At 43.9% G+C, this 25,733-nt stretch overlaps 2 protein-coding genes across 5 annotated transcripts in view; one reads left to right on the top strand and one right to left on the bottom strand.

Moving 5' to 3' along the window:
• Nucleotides 1-9,519, top strand: part of kcnh3 (potassium voltage-gated channel, subfamily H (eag-related), member 3) — a 130,269-nt gene extending 120,750 nt beyond the window's left edge. The window contains exons 11-15 of the mRNA XM_086144841.1: nucleotides 1,550-1,764; nucleotides 5,197-5,453; nucleotides 6,407-6,507; nucleotides 6,613-6,665; nucleotides 7,518-9,519. Coding sequence (XP_086000967.1) covers nucleotides 1,550-1,764; nucleotides 5,197-5,453; nucleotides 6,407-6,507; nucleotides 6,613-6,665; nucleotides 7,518-8,486 — 1,595 coding nt within the window. The 3' untranslated portion in view covers nucleotides 8,487-9,519. The remainder of the gene's footprint in view (nucleotides 1-1,549; nucleotides 1,765-5,196; nucleotides 5,454-6,406; nucleotides 6,508-6,612; nucleotides 6,666-7,517) is intronic.
• Nucleotides 9,520-11,555: 2,036 nt separating this feature from the next.
• On the bottom strand, nucleotides 11,556-25,732 carry armc8 (armadillo repeat containing 8). 4 transcript variants are annotated; one of them, XM_086144842.1, is made up of 22 exons: nucleotides 25,453-25,732; nucleotides 23,785-23,861; nucleotides 21,962-22,033; nucleotides 21,471-21,613; nucleotides 21,274-21,371; nucleotides 21,031-21,123; nucleotides 20,859-20,939; nucleotides 20,691-20,766; nucleotides 20,503-20,593; nucleotides 20,340-20,400; nucleotides 20,045-20,245; nucleotides 19,354-19,449; nucleotides 19,190-19,272; nucleotides 18,686-18,767; nucleotides 18,415-18,501; nucleotides 17,854-17,946; nucleotides 17,537-17,686; nucleotides 17,229-17,324; nucleotides 16,896-16,991; nucleotides 16,662-16,734; nucleotides 13,007-13,100; nucleotides 11,556-12,927 (listed from the first exon to the last, which is right to left on the bottom strand). In XM_086144842.1, the coding sequence occupies exons 1-22, from the start codon at nucleotides 25,495-25,497 to the stop codon at nucleotides 12,894-12,896; spliced, it is 2,022 nt and encodes a 673-aa protein (XP_086000968.1). In that variant the 5' UTR covers nucleotides 25,498-25,732; the 3' UTR covers nucleotides 11,556-12,893. The 4 variants fall into 4 exon arrangements, with proteins under 4 accessions (XP_086000968.1, XP_086000970.1, XP_086000971.1 ...); XM_086144844.1 differs by lacking the exon at nucleotides 23,785-23,861; XM_086144845.1 differs by lacking the exon at nucleotides 25,453-25,732 and having other exon boundaries at nucleotides 21,471-21,591; nucleotides 23,785-23,802.
• Between the last annotated feature and the right edge of the window lies 1 nt (nucleotide 25,733).

The raw sequence follows: 25,733 nt of genomic DNA, 5'->3' as shown, positions 1-25,733 counted from the left end.
GTCGCCACCCCCGTACCCTGTCCCTCTCCAATTCCTCTGAGTCACCTTTCTTCTCCTTGTCTTTTCCCCCTCCCGCACTCCACTCCTCCACACTCCATCACCCATTTTAATTCCCTGCTCCCCTCAACCTACCTTCATTCTTCTCCAGGCCCCCATGTTCTCTTGCTGCAGTCTTTGTTTGAATTCCCCCGCTGTTCCTGAGGGAGAGGACTTACTGTTAAGCTGCATGATGCTAAAGAATATAGGGAAATGAGCAATAATAATCCAGAGCAGCACTATTGTTATCTTGTCATTTTCCTCAGTTGCATATTTTCTCACATCATTTCATCTAGCAGGATCAAATACCAGCAAGAGTAACACACTGATTTACTCCATTACAGAATTGATAATTATCTTCTCAAATATGATTAGCACCAGAGAAAGGAAAAAAAAAATGGTGGGCCGTGCACAAAATCTCGTCAGTTCTGCAGTTTCCTTTGAAGACCCAGTGACCGATTACACCGCTGCAGGGAAGGGAAGAAAGAAGGAGGGAAGAATTATTCAAGGAAATGATCAAAAAAAGATTCACCGAGGCAAAAGGCATTCAGATATTCAACAGCAGCAGTTGAGTATTTAGTTACAAAGATTTACTGTAAAAGTCTTCTGACTTGAAATGAACTCAACACACAGAAAGAAGCAGCCAAGCAGCAACAAATTCAACTTTTGTTTCTGGACTAAATATCTGTACTGGAAAACACCGCAAAGCTTTGAGCAGGTGGACAGCTAGCAAATACAGTCTGCAGAGTCAGTGATATTTGTTGTTTTTGCACCACTGCCATTAACACTTGAATAAAAACAGATTTATTGTTGTTAATTCAGGTGATTCAGAACACCTGTGAAACGCTGAAAAACTATTTACTCAGTTAAGTATCCTCTTCTTTGGACCTTTAGCAGTATCAGCCGTAACAGACAGATGGTTCGTCCAATAACCTGCCAAGCCTCTTTGTTGAAGTCCACCAGCTTCCTTCCAAATAGCTTTTACAGGGTAATTTCCAGATGGTTTTGTGTATCAAACCATCTGGTGTGTCAGGTTACTCATTTTGAATTCATGTCAATAAATTTTTTTTTCCTATTTGGCTTCATCAGCATTTAATGAAGTCACCATGTGACTTCTCACATCCATCACAGATAGAAAGATTTGCATATTTTTCAATTGATTCAATGATCAGAAATCAGTAGCTTCACCAAAAAAAATTGGTGATTTTTAGAACTTTTTGTGGGACTTACACCGGGTTGTTTTTCTCACCCTCCAGCAGCAGATCAATAATCATGGATCTTGCACTCGCAGTAGCAAGAGCGAAAATGTTAGCTGTGCTCTCTGTGGATATCGATTTCTCCCGTTTTCAGTTACATTAATAAAGAAAAAAGGCAGGTAGAACGCACCTGGAAAAAAATTGCCTGGAAGTACCCGGACAGACCAACTTCAGAACACATGCATGATTTTTTTGCAGTGGCATAAACATGTTCTTGTGTCCTCTTCAGCTTCTTTTACTCTCTGCATCTCCGACAGGTAAAGGGGATCTGATCGGCTCAGACTCCCTTACAAAGGAGCAGGTGATCAAGACCAACGCCAATGTCAAGGCCCTGACATACTGTGACCTGCAGTACATCAGCCTCAAGGGCCTCCGTGAAGTCCTGCGGCTCTACCCCGAATATGCCCAGAAGTTCATCAGCGAGATCCAGCACGATCTGACTTACAACCTGCGAGAGGGTCACGGAGCTGATGTGAGCACAACATAGCTGAATCATTATTTTGCGTGTTCTGTTTATGAAACAAGTTCCCCGGTTCAATTGTGACAGGGGGAGCCTTTCTGTGTGGAGTTTGCATGTTCTCCCCTGTGTCTGCATGGGTAATTCCCGGGTTCACCAGTTTCGCCCTAGAGTCTAAAACATTCAGGAGGTTCATTGGAGACTGCCCAGATGTGTGCGTGAATGAGTGAATGGTTGTATGTCTCCATATGTGGCCCTGTGATCAAATTGCAACCAGTCCAGGATGATACCCACCTCTTGCCCAATGACAGCTGGGATAGGCTCCAGCAACCCTGCAACCCTGAGGGGAGGATAAGTGGTATTGATAATAAATGAATATCAAATAGGGGAAAGGGGGATTCTGACCAAGCGGCGGTGACCCATGATATATGTAATTAACAAATGAATGAATGAATGCATAAATGAACATGTGAATGAATGAAAAAATGAATAGATGAAGGTGAAACGGAAAAAAGAGGGATCTGACCACGTTGTGCTTCCCCCTTGGTGCAAAGTTTTTGGGGTTATAGATGAAATTGAAGCACGGAATAGATGGTGTTTTGACACAAACTGTGCTTATTTGAATTCATGTTAATTCCATCTGACCTTCCTGAATACTGAACAGAAATAAGTGGGATATCAGTCACAAGTAGAATTTAAAGGGGTAAAAAATAACGAATGTTGAAATGTAATAAAAAGATTGAAAATAGAGGCTGATATGTAAATGCACGTGGGGCTCAGTTGCACCAATGTGCAACCTTGAGATTATATATGATGCAAATGCAACGCCTGAAGAAACTCACCTTAAGCGGGGGTCTCTTAGATAAAAGCATACAAAACCTCTCCCCCGCTAATTGATTATCAACACATGCACGCGTCATAACACACAAAACCCCAAGCCCACATCCTTGGCTGGTAATACATCAGCAGCAGCAGCAGCAGCAGGAGAAGCAAAACACAGAGACAGGAATAGCTTAATGCTGCTTTTTGAAGCTGCCCTGCTGCTAAAAATAGAGCGGGGGATAGCACAGGCTCTCCCTCACTGGCTGTGTCCCCTGCAGCTGCAGCTAAGATTGGATCCTACTTGATAAAAATAGCCCAGCCAGCCAAAGAGAAGGGGGGCTGATGAGGAGGAGTAGGAGGAGGGGGAACTCTGGCTATCTAATTTTCTCCTCTGCTGTCTTCAATCCCTCCTTCCCCACTGCAGTGCTTCGTTTCTCCAGGGCACAGCACACTTACTGCAGAGTGTGAGCAGAGTACAAATATGTTGATGTGTGTCTGTGTGTTCATGTGTATGTGTATTTGTGTGCGCGCACACGCTTGCATGATTATCTAAAGAATGCATGACTCCAGAGGTCGGTATCTGGGGTCTGGCTCACAGGTGTCCATCTTTATTATGTATGCAAAATCCCAGCGGTGGCAGCAGCACGGAGGAGCGCACATGCATATGTATGTAGCAACCCAATAGATGAGGCCTGGTGGAGGACAGCGCAGACCGAAAAGACATTTTCAGACGCATCTCAGATGATAGGAGAGTTTTTCATTCTTGTTTTTTTAAAAATGACGATGAAGTGGGATAGGGTGAGGAGGAGGAGAAGGCGGGGAGGGGATTGATAAGGAAGTCATTACTTCCAAGTGAGCATCCTTTTATAGTGACCCTTCAGACCCTGGAGGTGTGGAGGAGATTTCTGATGTGCGGCAAAAGTAACCAACTACAAATGTCTGGAAAAAATGTCTGGAAGGAGCTACATCCACACCTGGGCACGCCAACGCTCCGAGGAGGCTAAATGTGAAAAGTTCTAGTTTGTACAGTCGTCCTTAGATTTTTCAACAGCACGCTCCGTCGCTGCCACGTGGTTGGCGAGAAACGTGCCAACACGCGGCAAACACACACTTATCACGCCCCCGCGTCGCACAGCGTTTTCCTCCGAGGCCTGGAGCTAAGCATAGAACAAGGGAGCTAAAAATACATAACGGTGCCACAGGAGTGGGCTGAAGTGGGAGGGGGCAGTGACTGAGGGGAGGGGGGGGCCGGGGGAGGACAGCAGGGGCAGACAGATTGCTGAGCAGGCACAGATGAAGGTGGAAGTGGGGGTCTGGATGTGAAATGGATGGGTGGGAGTGCAGTGGGGCGTTGGCTTGTCTAAACGTGCAAAACATATTACACACTCACACCTATGTGACCCGTCATTCTGTCTGGAGTCAGAATTCTGGTTCCTTTTCAGGGGTTACTACATACATCAAGTAGCATTTAGTAAGTAAGTATGTAGTTACTCCACTTTGCAATTTTTTTTTAATTTTATTCCAGATAAATTAGTGCACAGATGCACGTGCACCTCTGATTTTGAGTATGTGGTTTCAGTCCCCGATCCTCTGCTATTAAATGAAAATGGCACCTATTATTTTTCTTCATCCACATCATAATCCTGCAGAAAGATTTGAAACATAAAGTTGGACCATTGATCTTCCAAGCCTTAAAAGACACTTTCAAGATCTGCTGTCAGAAATTATACTCTTTCTATTTGTTATGTTTTTACTTTTTGGAGTCAGATGTGTAATGTTTTATTTTACATCATTATGATTTCTTTTTTATATTTTCTCCTCATTGAACCTTTATTTCTCCAGGCAGCAGTGCATGAACTTTCAACACAGAGGAGAGTCTAAATAATTCAGCTCATAAGTAGGCTGATGGGGAGCAGCACTGCCAAGGGAGTGTACGTGGTGCACATGTGTTTGTGTGTGTGTGTGTGTGTGTGTGTGTGTGTGTGTGTGTGTGTGTGTGTGTGTGTGTGTGTGTGTGTATTTATACAGTATATGTTCATCAATTATCACTTCTTCCCACACTCGCTTGCTTTCTTCCTCCAGTGTCCTCATCATCGGGACATTTTACTGACTCAAGATATTTATTTTGTGCACATTTTTAAGAAAAAAAAATCCAACTTAGGTATAATGTATTGATTTGTCAGGTCCCAGCTGCTCTCCTATCCTCTCCACTCATTCTTACGAGCTTTTCCCTGTCCATTTTGATGGATTGGATATGAATCAGCACATCGCAGATTCTGAATATGGAGTATGAAATAACAAAAGTAAATGATAAAAGAATAACCGGTAAATGAAGGACTGGTTCAGAGATACACAGATTGATAAAGCTGCAAAATTGAGTCGGTCTGTAGTTGAAAATGATTTTGGACTCCTCTGCTCCATTCAGGTTCTTTACATGTCTGAAATCCCCTCTGTTATGAAAAGATTTTGGGAAAAAAAACTTGTGATTTGTGTAATTACTCATATACACATGTTGAAAGTGTTGTGTGTGTCTGCCCTCTGCTGGTGGATGAATTTCGCTGCCCTGCTTATTAAATCACCTGCTGCCAATAACAACAAATGCTTCTCTCTCCCTCTCCGTCTCAGGTCGACTGGGAAAGTAACGGTGGTTTGGTAAAAAAGCTGCCGTCCATTCGGGAAGACGAGGAGGGCGACGAGGAGCAGCATTCGGTTTCTCGGGCCCCTCGGTCCCCGCTGCGTCTAAATAGGGGCCTCAACTCCCCGGTGCGCTCGCCTCTCCTGCCGCCCAGGCCATTCCGCTCCCCTTCTGAGCATCCTCGGCCCAACACCCTGCAGATACCAGTGGTCAGTTTCAGCAGTGCCCCACCTGAACTCAGCCCAAGGTAGCTCAGACACACACACGACACACATGTGCCCCAACACACACACACACACACACACACACACACACACACACACAGGTTGCTGTATGGTTGGGAGGAACGTGATAAGGCCAGTAATCAGGGAGATAAGGCAGATCACTTCAAAGCAAATCGGGAAGGGTTGGGGGGAGCAGGCTGCACACACTGCAGTTGACAAGGCAACATAGGTATCTGGGTGCCATGGCAACCAGTAAGACACAGTGCTGAAACCTGCTGCTGCTGCTGCTGCTGCAGCTGGAAACTAAGGAAGTTTTTCCAGAAATGTCCTTTTGATGCAGCTTGTTTATGATGCAAAATTCTACCTGAAAAGAGAACAGGGTGATAAAGAGGTCCGATGGCAGATGTTACAGCAGAGAAGGGAGTTCATACCTAAAAGGGCTTGAAAAAAGATTTCCTCCATAGATGTTTAAAAACCCCTTCCAGCTTCATTGTTCCTTCAGAAATGAGAACCAGACACATTCTTTGTCCTCACCAGGAAACATCCTCATGAAGAAATACACACACACGCGGATGTCATGCCTATCAAGAAAAGATCTTGAAATGTATTTTAATACTGATAGAGGGCTGATGAGTAGACTCGAGGACATGTGATATTTATAGCTTTGCCTCAACCAGTGAGGAGAGAATCACAGTAATGAAGCCAGCGTGTAACTGCCTGACGAGGGATGGTTGCAATTTTCCGTATTTCCCATAGCTCTTTTTAGTTTAATGGCCTTTGAGAGATCTTGAGTTCAAATCAGGGCATGCCATGAAATGTACAAAACAATGAAATGTTTTACGCTGATTAATGAAACTATTTGGTGATGTGTGGAGTTTCCTGCTCAGCCAACAGATTTTTACCATAATTAGTTGTCTTTCATTCTTTCCTCCTCTTTTCACTTGACTCTCCTCACCATTAATCCCTCTCTCGACAGATTTGTGGACGGCATCGAAACGGAGAGCCTCTCCAACTTGTCGCCGAAGTTTGAGTTCAGCCCCGGCATGTCTACTGCAGCCCCCCCCTCCCCATACCCAGGTAAGACACACACCTACTCAACGACATTGTGCTTGAATCTCTGCTAAAAGGAATATTTCGTTTGAAGGATTCCTGTTAATGATGTGCGTGTGTGTGTGTGTGTAGGGTTCCAGGAGTCATCTGAGATCAAGCAAAGTGTGTATAAATTAACCGAGGAGGTGAGTGGCACTTTAAAGTGCAGCTTTAATTACGGCCCGATATCAGCAGAACATTTGCATTGTCTTTAGACTTGTGCATACTGTGCCAAAAGCATCAGCACGCCAGTTTATTTAAAAATAAACAATTTAATAGCATGCAGTTTGTGATAATCAATCAGTCATGCAAAATATATAATATTGATAATTGCATGATAGCATTGGATTGTCCAAGTCCTCATTGTTTTGCTGTCAATGCACATTGAAAGCATCACATGTTCTTTCAGAGCAACTGCAAAAAGCATTCCCCTTTGCAGGAAGCGACACATAACAATAATGCAAATGATATGTTGCCATGGGGACATCATGTTGTGTATATTCTGGAAGAATTCTTGAATACAAGAGTTTTGTGTTTAATGCTGTATCATAAAGTACCAAACACCAAATCCTTCAGAACAAATTGCATTGCTGTCTCACAATAGCTGTGTAATAAGAAAAATATATTGCATTCAGGGTGGAGCCTGTCAGAATTCTCTCTAAATCAACAATTTAATCATCTTGGTCAGTGTTATTTTCCATGTTTCATATTTATTGAAAAAAGAAAAAAATCCGGATGAAAGTAGCAATATTTAGACAAAAATTAATGTAGAAAATATACCGTGTGTGCATTTACAGTGTAAGTGGTCTGTCTGTTTGTTTTTCATCTGTTTGGAAAAACACGCCATGTGTGCCACAGGAACACACAACTATTTGGTGAAAACACAGCAGGAAGTGTGTAAGGAAGGACTTTTGAAATGCAAAGATGTGCACAAATGCAACCAATGTGTGCATGTGTGTGTGTGTGTATTCACATCAACGTTTCTCCTAACCATGCAGATGAACAACTTGTCTAAACAAGTCTCCAGGCTCAGCCAGGAGCTGCAGGAAATGACACACCTTCTCAAGCCCCTCCTCCAAAGAGCGCCGCAGCCCGGCCTCACTGACGCCGTGCCAACTTTAACCCCACCCCCTAGCAGTGCGAGTCAGCTATCAGCAAACGCCAGCCTGATGCTGCCACCGCTGGCCACCACTTCATGTTCCCCCCAGAGACCTGACCCTCCCTCTTTGTTGGACAGTGGAGACATAGAGGGGGTGGATTTGCCAGGATGCCTTCTCCCAACCCCTCATTCACCAAAACGGCCTCATGTCTCTCCCTCAGTATTGCCACAGCCCCCCCTCAGCTCCCCGGGGATCAGCACCAGCCCCCCCTCACCCAGGGAAGGACTATGCGAGGGAGCTGCGATCCTGCAAAGTCTCAGCGCTTCCCCCTACAACAGTGTGTTTTTGTCTTCATTGCAGGACCAGCCTCCACTGGCGTCCCGCACCCCCTCGCCTTCCCTCTCCTTCTCCACATCTCTCTCCTCCTCTCCATCTCTTTCCATCTGCCAAGGCCTCCCTCCCTCCCAACCAGGCAGCTGTTCCGGCGGAGGCCTGCTCCTTCCCCCTCCCTCCCAGGACACCCCTCCCCCCTTTCAGTCACGCTGCTCGGCGCCCCCATCGCTCTCATCCTCACCAGGAGACCAACATCTGAGGCCTTCCCCCTCCTCCACCTTCCCCCCCGCGCCCTCCTCCTCCGCCCACTGTCCCTCCATTCTCTCCCTCCCAGTGTCTCTGGACTTAGACAGTTCGAGGAGGAAGCGTGGAGGCACACAGACGTCAGCTTGGCTAAACTCCCAGCTGCATCGTGGGCAGGCTGACTTTGTCACCCGGCGGCAGGAGCTGGAAATGCAGGAGCGGAGGGGGGCGGGGGTGGAGGGCGCGTCCTCCCCTGAGCACATTGGTTTTATTGACGAGGACGAGCCATAACACAATTTCAAAGGGACGAAAGGTGAGAGGAGAAATGACGTGAGGAGATCAGATCAGGGAAAGTGACACGCCAGATGGACGGTGGTCTATTTCTGGCCAGAAGAGATATTTCAATCCAGACGCCATAACTGGGAAGCCGCAATATAAAAACCAGCCGTCAGCAAATCAGTATGAATGACTTGCTGCGTTGTGTAACGGCAAACGAACCACAGAATCACAGTACAAATTGTCCTACGGTGTCAACACGCCTGTAGCAGCAGTCAAACCCCACACGCGCTGGGCCGTGGAACCGTAGCACAACTTTCCAACAGGTTTGACTGCTGTATCACTTAGGTCCAACTTATCATACATCTTCACTCTTAAAAACACCTGTACAGATGTATACTCTTCCTCAAAGGGCAGGAAATAAGTTAAAAAAGCATCTCAGAGGACATGACTTTAGCCAGGAGAGATCATCCTTGCCAGCGTACTGCTTTCAGTCACATCTGATCACCTTGGTTTGCTTTACTGAGATTATCTTTTGAAAGAGATGTCATTTTCTCTTCGGGGCCAACAGAGGGGAAAGGTCAAGGTGCCATTCCATCATCTCTTCAGACACGTTTCGATCAGGTGATATGGACACCCACCCACTAACACACACACCCATATTAAAAGGTCTGTTTTATTTTATCAATATAGGGCAATCGCAACAGATTAACACGGTTAAGGGTCTTTAGATTAATGAGTGGTTTATTGCCCTGTTATTGAACAGCTTGAGAAGCTCTCCAGCCTTTGGAAAGCATTTAAACACAACAAACCCTGATTTGGCATTTTAAACTCACAATCTCAGTAATAAGCAGTTGGAAAAAAAAAAAACTCAGTTCATTAGATTTTATTTTTTTTATTGTTTGGTTGCTGATTTCAAAGTAATATTATATGTATATTGCTTTCTAAGGCAAATTCTACTTTTTTTTTACATTTCATCAAATAAATTATTTTTGATATAATTTGATATTTCGAGAGACATATGGATCGAAAATAAGCAAATCATAACTTTCTAGGTTTAATGACCAAAAGCGGATTTTGACCAGAGATCTGCATCTGGATTTAATTCTTCATCACAGTTTTTCTTGTTCATTGAAATCCAATTATCAGATGCCTGGCAATATTAGCTATTTATCAATGTATTTCTCAGCCCCATTCAAAAAAAAAAAAAACACTTGAATGGGTTTTAGAGTTGAGCCATGACAGTCCATGTTGTCTCCCTTGGTTACAGCCGGCTGGCTAACATACAGGTACATGATGAAACAGAAATTGTATTTGAGCGCTTGGTTTTTACGCGCCAAAGACAAAAGTGTGACTTTCAGAAAACCTTGAGGGGGAAACTCCTGTACCATAAACTGCACCCATTCGTTCAGAGTTCACCCCCATCTCAACTGTTTACAAGCAGCCAATCAGATTGTAAAGCAAACTCCTCCATCACTCCTGAGCTTTAGCCATCCAGCCATTTGTGCCTTCTCCAAATAGGCTCCCTTCCCTGGGGTCATCTGGTACTTACAGGCAGGCATTTGGAACAAAATTTACTCAGAGCCATCAAATCCACCTACAGGGACACTTGCACCTTCATGAAATTATTTATATTTATTTTTTGGTAGAGGAAAAGGCTTGAGGACGTATTTTGCACCCGGGAGACAAGGACTTCTGGAAAGTGACTACAGGGAGGGGGGGGTTACTGTCTTCTAGGGCTGGATGCACTCCAGACTGAGTGGAGTCTTCCCATCTCTTATGTAGCAATCGCACATAAAGCATATCGGCAAACACACTCATCATCATCCCTGACCCCAATTCCAAACACTGAGCTCAGAGCTTGTCAGAGGCGACGTTCAAACTCCACAAGAAAACCTCGAAACCCAGACGAAGGTCTCAGTGATTCTATAAACACACGTTTGCTTTAGTAAGGTTGCTCAGCCACCACCTTACTTGTAATATAGACAGTCCAACTTATTGGTACTATTTTCTTTAAGGGGGTGGGGGTTCTGAAGACACTGGAATATGGTGATGGGCTGAGCAGAATGCACACTGATGTCTGTGAGTCTAGATTTGCCAATTCTGCGTTCCTGGTGGGCGGGTGGTGCGGTTGTTAATGCAATTTAAAAATCAGATGCATGTCACACCCTTTTTTCTCCTTTCTTTTGCATGAGGAATGTGCCTCCTGATGAGCTGCGGGGGGGGGGGGGGGGGGGGGCTGATAGGATTAGACAAACTGCCCACCCTGCCGGTGGATGTTGGGATTCAGATTTTATTAGACTGCTGTTACATAAATATTTGCCAGGATTTCACTGTACAAGAATAAAGACGCATTGTTTTGTAAGACTCCTGTGCTCTCCTTGTGTGTCCCTGTCATGCATGAGGTGTGAATGACAAACTAGGCATCCTTTTCATTTTTAAGTCAATCAGTTTGGCTCCCATCATACTGGTTTTGCCATCCAGGTGGCACAGGATGTCAGGCAGAATAACTGAGGAATATGCACTCTTTTTGAGAAATTTACTTAGGAAGCGCAGCTCGGAGAACTCCGATGTGTTGTAATAACCCTAGTTTTTTGCACCACCACTGGATATTCATTTTCTCTGAGATACTCCACTCTGTGACTTGACAAGACGTAGCAGCGAGCTCCCGTGACCGTGGGCAGCAAGGCCGACCAATTTATCTGCATCCATTTCTGTCTTCATTTCTATTGCTGCAGACACGTACTACGATCCCATGCTGTTTTTTTTAAGTGCAGCAATCTTACCTATAAATACTACAACCTCCAACCGTGGTGGGGCAGCGCCGACAATGACAACACAGGAGGAAATCCTTCAGGTCGAGTTGTAACATTCATTCTATCAGAATGTTATTGAGGTTTCAAACATTTGGGAAGGCCCACCCCCTTGAAATATCCTTACTGGAGAATAATTTGATGCTGCTGCTGCTGCTGCTGCTGTGGACCCAGTTGGTGTTTTACCCTCCAGGGACTGCCCTTTATTCCACACATCTACTCTCCTTTCCTGCTTCTTCTTCAAAGAAATCACAGGGAATAAGTCTGGGAGTTTTGGACTTTCATTTATCCCTTTTGACAAATACACAAAACAGGGGAAAACCTGCAAAGAGTGCAGAAAAACCCACATTTGACTCAACAGGACCACGCAGACACATGCGTCTGCTGCCCTGGGGTGATCTTTGAACTTGTGCCCCTCGATGACCAATCGGCCAGAGTAACACAGTGAACTCTGAAACTGTATTTCCCTTTGGGATCATAACAATACTGGACAGAACCCGAGCCTTACTGCACGCAGAGTAAACGGTGGCAAAAGCAAACATCAGCAAAATTGCATTATGTCTTGGTCACCTCTTTAGTCCATGTTATCGAATCCCTACTTGCGTGCACTGGCAGTGGATTCGACCAACTGTGCCAAGTATTACAAGTCAAAGAGAATGATTGAGAACAATAGGGTCAGGGAAAAATAAAAATCCAAAAATATATATTTATGTTGTATTTATGTACGTGTATATGTATGTATACACACACATACATGTGCGTGTGTGTGTGTGTGTATGTATATATATATATATATATATACACACACACATACATATATGCATGTGTATATATACATGTATGTATATATATATATATATATATATATATATATATGCACACACACATACGTGCGTACACACATACATACACACATTCATATGTATATATATATATATATATATATATATATATACACATATATATATATATATATATAAATTTTTTTCATATATTTACGAGGTATGTGTCCACAAAAAAAAAAAAAAAAAAATCAAAACAGGCAGTCTGTTTTTCTAAACATGTCCTTGCTTGGGATGCCTAAATAAGACATGAAATCATATAACTATGATGATGACTTGAAAAGTTTTGGAAATGAAAATAGGGGTCTTTTGCTGCTCCACAGTCCAGTTCTGTGAACAGAATCTCCACATGGTTAGTTCCAAAGCGTCACTCCAGGCCTCCTGGTACAGGAAGGCCAGTAATGTCAAGAAGGCTGCTCTCAAACAAAAAAAAAAAAAAAAATCACACATCTGAAATGTCAAAGTCCAAAAACAAAAACTCTTCATTGTTGGAAAAGTGAAAGGAAGAACAGAAAAGTGAAACGGAAACCCTCAAAACCGTTGATTAAACCCACAACTGCAGTCTTAGGGTCTTAGAGGCAAAGACCCGAGTGAGCAGGGTTGTGGCGGTGGTGAATGATGAGAGGAGACCTGCCAACACTCCAGAAAAGGTGTCTTTGTGCAATTCAACAAGCCTTGAGACTAAATGGGAGGGGAGAAACAACAAACGGCAGGTGTCCTCCCGACGATTGTTAGGCTGACGGCGGAGCAATGGCTCCCCTCTGTCGTCACGCTAGGTACTGCTGCATTGCCATCTTCGCCCTGGGGGACACGAACGGTTCAGTGTTTTCAAACATTTAGGAGGAGGGAGGTTGGGGGGTGGTTAGGGATGCTGACCCACCTGTCACTAAGGTTGGGGTCTGAGGCCTGGGTGAGTTTGTGCAAGATGTCCACAAATCCCATCTCCCGCAGCCTGTCCTGACGCTCCTGAGAACCTGATTAAGACATTACAAAACCTAGAAGAATTACTCGACCCCTTGAAATTCAACAGGGTCTCAATTTTCACTTGGGAGCTTGCATTTCTGTACATTATACTACTAATAAATATTCAGGCAATCCAGGGTACATACCCATGACTTACATTACTTATGTCACCACTATATGTAGTAAATAGATTTAAAAAACATTAAATACGCACAGATGATCTGAATAGAAATACAAAGTGAGTTGTCAGTCAGTGAAAACTAAAGGTGTCTGAATATGGTGGCTGCAGAGGTACAGAGATGGCCATGATTTCAATTTTTGAACAAGACTACACTAACTAGATTCATTAGAACATCCAATGCAATTATTCACTCATATATTTCTTTACTGTACACAGATTATGGTGTGTGTGCTTTGTACTGCAAACTACAGTGGAGCTGAATCACAGAAGAGTGCCATTTCACTGCCAACTCACTGCCCTCCTCATGTCACCAGAAAAGCATGGTGTGTGTGTGTGTGTGTGTGTGTGTGTGTGTGTGTGTGTGTGTGTGTGTGAAGACCACGAACAGTCTGACTGGGATTGTGCCCATTTATCACTCCAATGACATTCCGGTTTACCTGAGCATTTGCCTTTTGGTTAGAAATAAAATGCAACACAGCCTGTCAACCGTCTCCCATGTGAAACAACATTCAGCAACATTTTCATAAAAAGCATATGAAACAGTGTGTTTGGTGATATTCCAGCCTCATCACTTGTTACCCCCTAAACTATTTGGTGTAAATTTGAATTTTCCACTAAGTTATTTTATTGATTTCATCATGACATATCAAAACATTCATAACACTGAACAATACTAAATGTGAAACATACATTATTGTTAAATAGCTCAAGGTCTCCCCTCCATGAGCTGCCACCTCATCCTGGGAGCTAAGTTGTCGGGGGCCTTATGCCCCTGGAAGGGTCACCCAAGGCAAACAGGTCCCACGTGAGGAACCCATGAAGAAGAAAATCATTGGACCCAGTTTTCCCTAGGGTCACAGGGGCCCGCCCCGGAGCCAGGCCAGGGGGCTCAGCAGCAAGCGTCTGGTGATCACGTCTTTACCCATGGGGCTAAGCCGGGCACAGCCCAAAGTAACTACATGAGTCCCTCTTCCCCTGGGCTCACCACCCACAGGAAGGGCCAAGGGGGCCAAGCGTTACGCCTGGGGGGACCTTGGTGGTCCAATCCTCAACTACAGAAACTGGCTCTTGGGACATGAAATGTCACCTCTCTGGCGGGGAATGAGCCCGAGCTGGTGTGCAAGGCTGAGAGATTCCAACTAGATATAGTCAAACTCACCTTGATGTACCGCGTGGGGTCTGGAACCAGGCCTCTCAAGAGAGGCTGGACACTTTTTTTATTTTGGAATTGCCCCCACTGAGAGGCGCCAGGCAGGTGTGGGCGTATTGATTGCCTACCATCTTGGCACCTGCACGTTGGGGTTCAATCCGGGGGACGAGGGTGTAGTCACCCTCCGCCTTCAGTTGGGGGGATAGGTTCTGACTGTTGTTTGTGGCTATGCACCCAACAGCAGTTCAGTTTACCCACCCTTCTAGGGGTCCCTTGAAGGGCTGCTTGAGAGCGCTCCTACTCGTTATACTGGGAGACTTCAACACTCACATGGGCAACAACAGTGCAACATGGAAGGGCGTGATTGGGAGGAATGGCCCCCCTTATCTGAACCGGAGTGTTGTTTTGTTATTGGACTTCTGTGCTTGTCACGGAGTGTCCATAACGTCCATATCGTTCAGGCATAAAGATGTCCATATGTGCACTTGGCACCAACACACCTTAGGCCACAATTCTTTTATCGATCTTGTGGTCATACCATCGGACTTGTGGCCGCATGTCTTGGACACTCGGGTGAAAAGAGGGGCAGAGCTGTCAACTGATAACCACCTGGTGGTGAGCTGGCTCCGATGGTGGGGGAGGATGCTGGTCAGACCTGGCAGGCCCAAACGTAATGAGAGGGTCAGCTGGGAACGTCTGGCAGAGTCCCCTGTCAGAAGGAGAGGAATCACACTCCTCAGCCTCCCTGGTAAGGTCTATTCAGCGGTGCTGGAGAAGATTGTTGAACCTTGGATCCAAGAGGAGCAATGTGGTTTTTGTCCCGATTGTGGAACAGTAGATCAGCTCTATATCCTCGGCAGGCTCCTCAAGGGGGTATGGGAATTTGCCCAACCAGTCCACATGCGTTTTGTAGACCTGGAGAAAGCATTCGACCGTGTCCCATGGGATATCCTGTGGGGGGTACTCCAGGAGTACGGGGTACCGAACCCTGTCGTTGGTCCCTGGATGATCGTTGTCAGAGCTTGGTCCACATTGCTGGTTGGAAGTCGGACCCGTTTCCGGTGAGAATTGAACTCCGCCAGCCCTGCCCTTTAGTCACCAATATTATTCATAACTTTTACGGACAAAATTTGTAGGTGCAGCCAAGGTATCAAGGGGATACGGTTTGGTGGCCGCAGAATCGAGTCTGCTTTTTGCAGATGTTGTGGTTCTTTTGGCTTCATCAGGCCATAACCTCCAGCTCTTACTGGAGTGGTTCGCAGCCGGATGTGATGCGGCCGGGATGAGGATCAGCACCTAAAATCCGGGACCATGCTGCTCAACCGGAAACGGATAGAAACAGGAAGAAGTTCTACCCCAAGTGACGGAATTCAAGTATCTCGGGCTCTTGTTCACAAGTGAGGGGAGAATGGAGAGAATTTACCGGTCAATCTACATTCCCACCCTCACAAATTGTCACGAGCTGTGGGTAGTGACCTAAACAATGAGATTGCGGATACAAGTGGCCGAAATGAGTTTCCTCCGTATGGTGGCCAGACACTACCTTAGAGATAGGGTGAGAAGTTTGGTCATCCGGGAGGAGCTCGGAGTAGAGCCACTGCTCTTCCGCATAGAGAGGAGTCAGAGGAGGTGCTCGGGCATCTGGTCAGGATGCCTCCTGGACGCCTCCTGGGAGCCTCCCGGGGGAGGTATTCCGGATATGTCCACCTGGGATGAGACCACGGGGAAGACCCAGGACACACTGGAGAGACTATGTCTCCAGGCTGGCCTGAGAACGCCTCGGAGTCCCCCCAGAGGAGCTGGACCATGTGGTGGGGGAGAGGGAGGTCTGGGCCTCACTGCTCCAGCTGCTTCCCCCGCAACCTGACTCCGGATAAGCGGGAGACGATGGATGGAAGGTCAAAGTCTGTTGCACACTTCATGGCATTTGTGGTTTGAGGTGTTCCTCACTGTGGCAACCGATGCAAGAAGATGCTCTCAACCACACAATATTAGTTATTTTTCTTATTTTTGTGTTTCTTGTTTTTGTGCACAGGATCATAAAATGATAGCAAACCACTGTTTGCTGATATTCATTTTAACCTGGTAATTACAATTAATACTGGGCTTGGAAACATCCAAAGTGAGCAGGAGTGCCCTTGGTGGGTGAGAATGAGACTTTCACCTCTTTTTGGCAGAAGTAACTTTTCCCTTGCTCCCCCCCACCACCTCCTCCTTCAAGCAGTGCGTTGTGTTACTTACCATCCTCCTCATTCCAGATAAGATTTGAAATGCAGAAGGTGGCAGCAAGCTGTAGTTTCACATTTGAATGCCCCTGTGGAAATTTCAAGTCAGGGTAAGACAATTAAGAGGAACAACTGAGGATGAAAGATTATAATATCAGATCACTTTGCCTAAAGTACACTATCAACAACTGAGAATGCAGTCTCAAGCAAGCAAGAACACAAGGTAGACTTAGGAGGGCGACTACTGTACCATGTAGTATTTTATTTTCTGGAGCATGTCATCATTGGTCATAATGAGGTCCTTCGCTGTGTTGCCATCTGCGATGTTTGCTAGGATGCACAGCGTCTAACAGATGAGTGAAAAGAAGGGGGGGGTCTCATTTGTGCTTTTATTTGAGCTTGGCCTTCAGTGTGAATCACACAAAAGCAAGGCATTGACATGCTGGTTAAAGTTTATGCAGGAATGGCACAGCCTGAAGTGTAATCGGCAGAATCTTTTCTTACTCAGGAACACAGATAGAGCCATCGGTGAGAGTAGGGAGCACGAAGCAAGCAGGAAACAGACAAAGCACTCCTTTCTCACCTGTTCTTTGACCTCTATACTGTGCTCTGCTTCGAGGATGAGTGTTACCGCCTGCATGATCTGCTTCCCATGAGAGCTCATGGTCTGGTCAATGTGCTGGCAATCAGAAGAGAAGGGTTTCCCATGTCATTCATTTACTTTATGACCACAAGAACACCACCACTAGAAATTAATTGTGACACATTGGGGGTTGGCATTAGGTTGTAATAATTAATGTTAGCCCGACCCCATAAGATGGTTGTGAAAGCCAACAAAAGGAATGTAGTAAGGGTTCATTATATGTATGGATGTATTAATGTCTTTCTCACTGGCCGTATTGATAATAGATTACGCAGCAAGCCAAGGGTCTTCATGAGCACATTGGTGTCCGGATCAGAGAGCAAGCGGAACAACTGTTCTGTACCCAGACACTGAACAATCTCCACCTTCACCTTCTGATCTGCCTGGAACGCCATGTTCTGAACACAAACACACATGCGAACACACACACACACACACAAACACACATTAAAAACAAAGAAAACTTTAGTCTACAACTCCCTCTCATAGAAATTTCAAGGGATGTTACATGACAATGAACTCTGGGATTTTGATGTAAAAGAAGGCAACTTTTCATTGCACTCACCATCAGTGCCCAGATCCCGTTCACCCGGAGAGCAGGGCTCTCACTCTGAGTCAGACTGCATAGTAATTCAATCACCCCTGATTCCAGGATGGGCTGCAGGCACATAGAGAAAATTGGTAAACTGAATATGTGTCTTTGGAGTGGTTAGAGCTTCTGCTGGTTCTGACTGGTTAGCGTTTACGCCTCATAGCACAAAGGACCCTGGCTCTATTCTCACAGGGGGGCTTAGGGGTCTGCTTGGAGTTTGCATGTTCTCCCTGTGTCTGTGTGAGTTTCCTCTGGGTTCTTCGATTTCCTCCCACGTCCAAAAAACATGCAGGAGGTAAACTAGAAAAATTGCCTAGATGTGTAAAAGAGACAGTGAATGGTTGTTTGTCTATATGTGGCCCTGCGATCGACTGACAACCAGTCCAGGGTGTATCCAACCTCCCCCCCCAATGACAGCTGGGATATGCTTCAACATCCCCATAACCCTGACTACAGAATACCAGTAAATAGTGGATGGATGAGTCTTTGGAGCACTAACTCCCGCATAAGTAGTAAAAGTATGTACGTGAGTACCTCTTTGCTTGGTGAGAACTCCAACAGTAGGTTGCATAGTGTAGATGATGCCATGACAAGAACTTCATCTGGAGCATTCTGCAGCAGCTACATAGGGAAGGAACATGCTGAGTCAGTCCACCGTTTACTCCATTTCAAGAAAAAGCAGTGCAATATTTTCTACTAATCACTGACATGATGATAATTGCAATTTTTATACACCACAAAAAAAAGAGATTAGTAATCTGCAATCAGAACAGCTTCAACGCTGGATTTGCAGCAATTCGCTGACCTTCATGAGGGGTTTCCACACGGCATGGTCATGGAAACTGGTCCTCAGCTGCTGAACCGATCGTGAAAGACTATGCAGACACCTTGACAAAAAATACTACATGAGCAACCACAGTGCTGGAATCTAATCAAAACGGTTTAATGCATGACCTAGATTTGGCCACAGCAAAGTTTTCAATAGCACTTTGAATAAACAACTGTTTTTGTATTTTTAACACTTCAACCCAGTGAGTAGAATATAAATTTTGCAGTGGTTAATCTTAAAAAGGAATAATGCACCAAAGCCTTGAGATCTAATGATCATTCTAAATCATTCTAAACTATGTGCAACAGATAGACTCCTAATCACAGCTAAGGCGATAACAATTTTATGCTAAACTTAAGATGTTTACATTCTAAATATTACACGGGCACTGCAGTGACACTTAGGAGATAGGATTGCAGGGCGAGTTCGTGTCAGAGGCTCAACTTCAGGATGGAAGTCAGAGAGGAAGAACTTCTTTACCTGACAGCAGCCAGGCGGACTTTGATGCTGGATTCTGACAGGCCACTGACGATCCTGTCCATCATGTTTTCAGTTTCTGTGATCTGGGGGGAGGGGTAAGATGAAGTAAAAGGGGAAACGTGCACCCGAATAACAGTGAACAAACACACACACACAGACGGCACCTTCTTGCGGATGTCCTCGTCATTGGAGCCTAACGAGGCATAAAGTTTGAAAGCAGCTTGTCTCAGCTCATGTGCATGTTTCAAGTCATAGTCCAGCTGGATGGGATGGAGAGGGAGCAACGTTAATCGCCTTAAAATTTCAGCAAGAGACAATTCCATTGTACTTGAATTTAAGAATACATGTAACACATTTGAACATACTAAGAGTGCGGATCTGCAGCTTTGACTATAGATGCTATATAATAATTTGCGAACGACGTGGCACCATAATAAAGTATGCGGGACATGAAATACAGCGTACAAAACAATGTGATGTTGTTTGAGCAGAAAAGGCGATATTAATCGTATGAATAATTATTTCTTCTGAGCTAACTTTTTCCCATTTCATCAGAGTCCAGAATTTAAAAAAATTCTGATATTTTGTAATTTCACACATCAAACAGCATTCTAGTTCCTAACACTGCACATTTATGAGTCTGTAATGAAGCTGAAACATTTAACTGCAGTAGGGAGCAACATTTTCTGTCTTTATTACAGGTGAATTTTAAATTACTTTTGTAGAAATTAAACTTTGACTAGAATATTTGACTTCATGACCCATGAGCAAGAAATTCACTAAAATGTCAAACTGTACAGAAAGTAAATACTTTACAGTAATTGACACAATGCCTGTCGAAGGCTGCTAACTTACCCTCTTGATGTCTGTAATTGTTGCAACACAGCTAGGGTACTTGAAGAAGTCTGCTAGCATTGCCACCAGGTGGTCAGTGGTACTAGCGATTCTCTGCAGCTCCACATCAGGCTCCATCAGGTAGGCTAGCGTTTCCGCTCCCTCCACTCGCTCCTCAAGAAGATGCTCTTTACTACACATTCGTACGAGGCAAGGCAGCGTCTGGGCGAGAAACAGGAAACCCCTGGCAGTTTTACAGGAGCCATAAACAGAACTCAGTGGGTCCACTGAGTAATTGATGTTGTCGAAGTCTCACCTTCAGGACTATGCAGCTGTCATCTGTCCGGATGGCACCTGCTCGACACATGTAAGTTAAACTGGGGCAGAAAAAGAGGAAATTAAATCTAAGTCTGTTAGAAGTGGTCAATGAATGTGCAAACACTGAAAAGCACGATCAGTAACTTCTGCACATCAATTACCATTTGGCTGCTGTTAGCTGCATTTCAATAGGTTGATCCCTTTGCATCATTCTGACAAATACCTGAGAGAGCAGCTCACCATCCACCAGCACTGGAAAACAAAAGGAAAATATCTGCTAAGAACTGAGGAGAATAAAGGAAAAACAAATAAAGGACGGGAGAAACAAGGAGACAACAGAGAGACTCACCATTTACCAGTGTCATGGAGACTTGAGTGTTCTCATAAGCCAGTACTGAGAAGCATTTTAACGCCTGCATCCGGACCTGAAGATGGTGTACCATGGTGTGAGCACAGTTTTAAACAGTGTTCTAAATTTCTGTGATTCAGGTGAATAAAATCAGGAACAGCCATTTACCTTGTATGAGGGTGCAATTAGCAAAGGAGCGATGTTCTGGATGGCGCCATGGTTGAAAAGAATTGTCTGATGCTCCGGAGTCTGAAGGAAACCAACATTTAAATAAACATTTTGGAGATATATTCAGCAGACAGTTAGACTCTTAATTATTTGTGCAATCAAAAACAAATACCTTACAACAGTGGGAGAAGATCTGTGTGATGTACTCCTGAGTCCTGTGCGATTGGCTCAGTAGAGACATTAGATGGGGAATCACAGTGGGATCCTTAAAAATTAACATAAAACACTAACATAGATAAGCTTTGACGTGGAGTTTCTTTGTTGAGCTTAGAACAATATGCTATTTCATGTACATCACTTCCTGCATGTTGTTAGCAGAACAAGTTAGAAGCAAAACAAGTGCAAGAAAACCTACAGTATAGAGCAGCTGTACGGGGGTGACCGGACTGATGAAGACTGTTCTGAGACATCGAAGACATGCTTCAATAAAAATCAAATCCACACATAAGAGACCTGCAAGCAGAGAACACACAGGCACATCTCTGGTTTCCAACCCTTCGAATACGCAAAAATGTACACATGTCTGAGTACCAGTTTGTGTGTGTCCCAAACCTTGAAGAAGGGCTGGGATGATGTGACAGTCCACCAGGGACTTGATGTTGTTCTGGGTACCCATGGCTAGGCTCCCGAGCACCACAGCACACTCTGTCCGAAGCTTCAAGCTGGAAGAGCTCTGTTGGAGCAGGTAAAGTAACCTGGAACCAAAATGTTGCCGCACACATGAGCAGATTCACTGAAGTCTCAACACTATACCTTACTGACAACATTTATATGGCACAGTTTATCTGATCCTGTTTTTGAATATGAAGGTTAAAGCTTACAATCTGTCTTTCATCTAAGATGACAAATGAGATGTTCTCGGTCACTGTGTGAAGCATATCATTAAAAACCTGGTGATTACGAAACAATTACATTCTTCTACTTGTGCTCTTATTTCTCTCTCTCTCTCACTCATCTGAAGTTTTTGATTATTAACAAAAGTATTTCACTTCATGAGTGAAACAAAATGTTTTTGTGTATTGAGAAATGTCGTGTAGACAAACCTTGGTACAGCCCCAAGGACAATCAGATTGGCCTTCTGCTTATTGTTTCCGATCACTGCATTCTTCATGTCACTGTTAACACAAACACATTAACACACACATTAGGACATTAGGATTGGCAGGCCTTCAATAGAAAAAATGACACATACAGTAAGTTACATGTACTTTGTAAAAGCTCTGAAGAAACAGCACAGAATTCTTGGCATCTACAGCTGGTTACACATCTAAAAGGATTTCGGTGGACTCTTCTGTTCAGCATTTACATGCTTCCACTAGGACAAATTATGGAAAAATAACTAAATGCCTTCACATATGGACACATATTTACAGAGAGAATAAAAGTCAGAATTCAGTTTCCATACATTTTTTTTTATTTGCAAGCCAAATTTTAAAAGTGAGTTTATTGACTCAGGTGAATGTCAAAAGCCACATTACCTGAGCTTCAAAGTCAACCATACAATCACTTTAAAATTAAAGAAGTTCAATCTCAACAAGATTTGAAAACTTCTTCAAGCATATATCTTTAGCAGACTGGAAAGACTGTTTGTGTCTGTTGAGGCTTCCAAAACAGGCTATCAGTCACTGCAGAAGATCCTAAGGCCTTCAGGAACTCATGAGAAGGCTTACAGCCAATACACATTATTGACCTGCTGCTACATTCTGAGCCTTCTAAAACCCTAAGGTCATCTGGGGAAGGTCTACTTTCTTTCCCCCAAGTGAAAACCAAACACAGAGAAGGGGCATTCTTTTCGTTTTTTACAGTTCCCATATCTTGAACAAATTCCTGGAGAACAGGACCTGATGCAAGTTTCCTCATTTAAAACAAGGCTGAAGTGATTTTCAACTGTTCCTGCAGCTGATTTAAACAACATCTGAGGAATTGATTCATTTCATGTACTGCTTTCAAATTTCAACAAAACGTTTTTTTATGGTAAAGTATCATTTTATTTTCAGTCGAATGGTTTCTCTTATATTCTTTTTTTTTTTTGCATTTTGTAAAACAAATTGAATTGCCTCAAGGTTGACAAATAACTTGCCATGCCACATTGGTACTCACACTGCTCAGAGATTTTTGAGGGCAATTTACAATTCAACAAGTCATTTGTTGCATTATTTGAGAAATAATAAAGGAAAGAGTGCTAACAAACATTACAAAATACACACAGGTGCGGAGCAGCGTATTCATCTGTATTTGCGCTATTTTTTTCCCCACACAGTAGCTCTTCAAGTGCACTGGATGATATCAAATAGCAGGTGAGTGAGGTTAATGGAAAAATACAGCTGTAGCAGGCAGTTGTGTCTGGCAGGTGCTGGGCTAGTGGAACACAGTGCGGTGTAACCAGAGCTAGTCTCCTCAGAGGTTAAAAATAAAGATAAAAATAGTCCAAGTAACCACAGTGCAGTGCAGACTAAAAACTGGGGGATGAAAGAGGGATATAACATCATGATGAACAGGGAAAAGCATTTACTGACAAAAAAGGCCTTTGCATCTAAACACAGTATGTGTTTGCATGATCAAAAACATCTGTAGAATTTGTAGGCATTGCTTTACAAAAAATGTGAATTTAGTAATATTCTAAGTCAAATATCATGACAGAAGTCCTAGAAACTAAAGGACCTCATGCATGCGATGCCTTGAACCAGAGGATGTTTACAGTAAAAAATAATAAAGGAAAATTGAAAAGCAGAAATCTAAACTCCTAGCTCAAAACGAGATTTATAGCTACCTTTTCATAATAATATGTCAATCATTAAATAATTCATAATATAAACAGTCATTCAATTGGTGAATTAGGCAAGACAACATAATGCAATGTGCTTACATGACTCCCTGAAGCACTTTCTGTGGGTCGGGGTCGAACAGTCGGTCGACATAATGGCGACTTGTGGCAGTGACTTCCTAAACCCAAACAAGAAACAGTGCAATAGATGAGTCTGAAGAAAATCAATCATCCAGGTCATGGTACTCGCAGATAAATCTTATCGTGGTCACTGAACTGGCTTAATTTCTTGGCTATCTCTCATCAAAGAGGTGTCTGCAGGTCTGTCAGAGCAAGTCCAGTAGTCACAGTTGATAACCTTGCGCTATTTGGCTCAAAAAAAAGAAAGATTTTTAAATTGGACTCATGTGCACTTGCGTACAAAGAAATAAAGTTAACCTATTTGGTGTCAAGATAATGGCATTGTTTACCATTTTACATTCTAAGGTCATTGTAATTTGTATAGATGGCAATGACTACTGATCTTTGAAGCACAGCAATAGTGGAAGCCCAAGCTAAGGCTTTGGTATTTTCGCGACTATCAGTCGATTTTTGAGACTGATAATGCTTATTCCCCGTTAGTATCATGCAAAACTGCCACACGAGATGACTTCAATGACAGGGTTAATAGGTGACAAACGGCATCTGCTTGAGACACCAGACAAAATGTGTTTTTCCGTCCACATGAGACGACAGCAGCAAACACATGCCTCTGTTTTGGATCTGGTGTGTTAGCCACACATGTGCCTGTTCTTTCTGTGACACATTAACGTGTAAAAGTGTGTTTGAGGGGAGGAATTGGGGTTTGATTTGATACTTTGGCTTTACTTTCACAGACCCGTACATTTGCACAGCAAAAAGATGAGAGGATGAGTAAAACTACACTAGGACTTGACCCTCCGGTAGCGTCTTCCTAACTTACGTTCACTGCATTTCATTTAAGAGAAATAAGTTGTAACTTAAGGAGTAATTGTCATCACCTAGAGTACACTACAGTTAACCGCTAAGACGGAGGTGAAAAGCGGTAACGTTAATAATTTTGCTATATCGAGAACATCTATAAAGGTTGGCAATTTGGGAAAAAACTTCTAGGTCCATAAACCAAGCTTGTTTGTAAAGTAGTCATTAGCTAACAATTCCAGGGGGACCAACTATTAGCATGCGTTTGCTCACTCCATTAACTTTGCCAATGTTTTTGATAACCGCAGCTTTACGAGGAAATGTAAAGGGAGCGTCTGGACTACCAGCGAATTTCTGCAATATTGAATGTGTTCTGCATCTTACAAGCTTTAAAAGTGACTGAGAAATGTAACTTTCAAAGTGAACGGACCAACAGTAGTGACCGAATTCTAATTTTAGCAGTTAGCTGCTAACTCATTCTGGATGACACTGACAGCTACGTCGTTCGCTTGTTTTACTTTCCCAAACACGCCGAAAAGGCGAGCGGACACGTTCGATGCTCGTAAAATGTCACACGCCGGGCGCGTTCCCGCCTATCCGTGCAGTCTCGGTACTAAACGAGGCTCGCCGAGGGCAGTACCTCATTGAACCGCTACAGTGCTACATGTTGCAAAGCCATTAACATAGCTTGCATGCTAACAGGAAAGAAACCGTAAGTTTAGACAACTATTAGTATCATTTACATAGTTAAACATATTGCTCAGTCGGTACTGGGGTGGCCGTACTGTAAAAATCACAATGTTTAACTGACACTATTAAATTGACACTCACGGATAGCACACTGATACGGAGAGGGGCCTCCAACAAGCACGCCATCTCTCTTCCTCCGACGGGGCGCCCCAATCGGCGCAGGACTTTACAGACACTCCGCCCCCGGGAGCAGCTGCGAGCGGCTTTTAAAAAACTAACTCCCTTTAAATCGGGAAAATTCCCAACAGCGTAATTATAAAAATGTATAACTTGGTTTATTGTTCTGACTTCAGTTACACTCACATAGCCCGCGAATACAACAAATATAACGCAGCTAACTTAGCCAGCATTCTGACTGACAG

This window comes from Fistularia commersonii, chromosome 4, assembly GCF_037954325.1.
Source record: "Fistularia commersonii isolate RoL2024-O1a breed Wild chromosome 4, RoL_Fcom_v1.0, whole genome shotgun sequence".
NCBI lineage: Eukaryota > Metazoa > Chordata > Actinopteri > Syngnathiformes > Fistulariidae > Fistularia > Fistularia commersonii.
Note: the sequence above shows the minus strand (reverse complement) of the source record. Positions and strands in the feature narration are given on the sequence as shown.

Coding starts and splice junctions, on each gene's coding strand:
- armc8 (XM_086144842.1), bottom strand. CDS start 25,497: ATGGCGTGCTTGTTGGAGGCCCCTCTCCGTATCAGTGTGCTATCC. Junction 18,768..19,189: donor GTCCGCCTGGCTGCTGTCAG/GTAAAGAAGTTC, acceptor TTTTTTGTCAAG/GTGTCTGCATAGTCTTTCAC. Junction 13,101..16,661: donor TATCTGGAATGAGGAGGATG/GTAAGTAACACA, acceptor TGTCTTAATCAG/GTTCTCAGGAGCGTCAGGAC.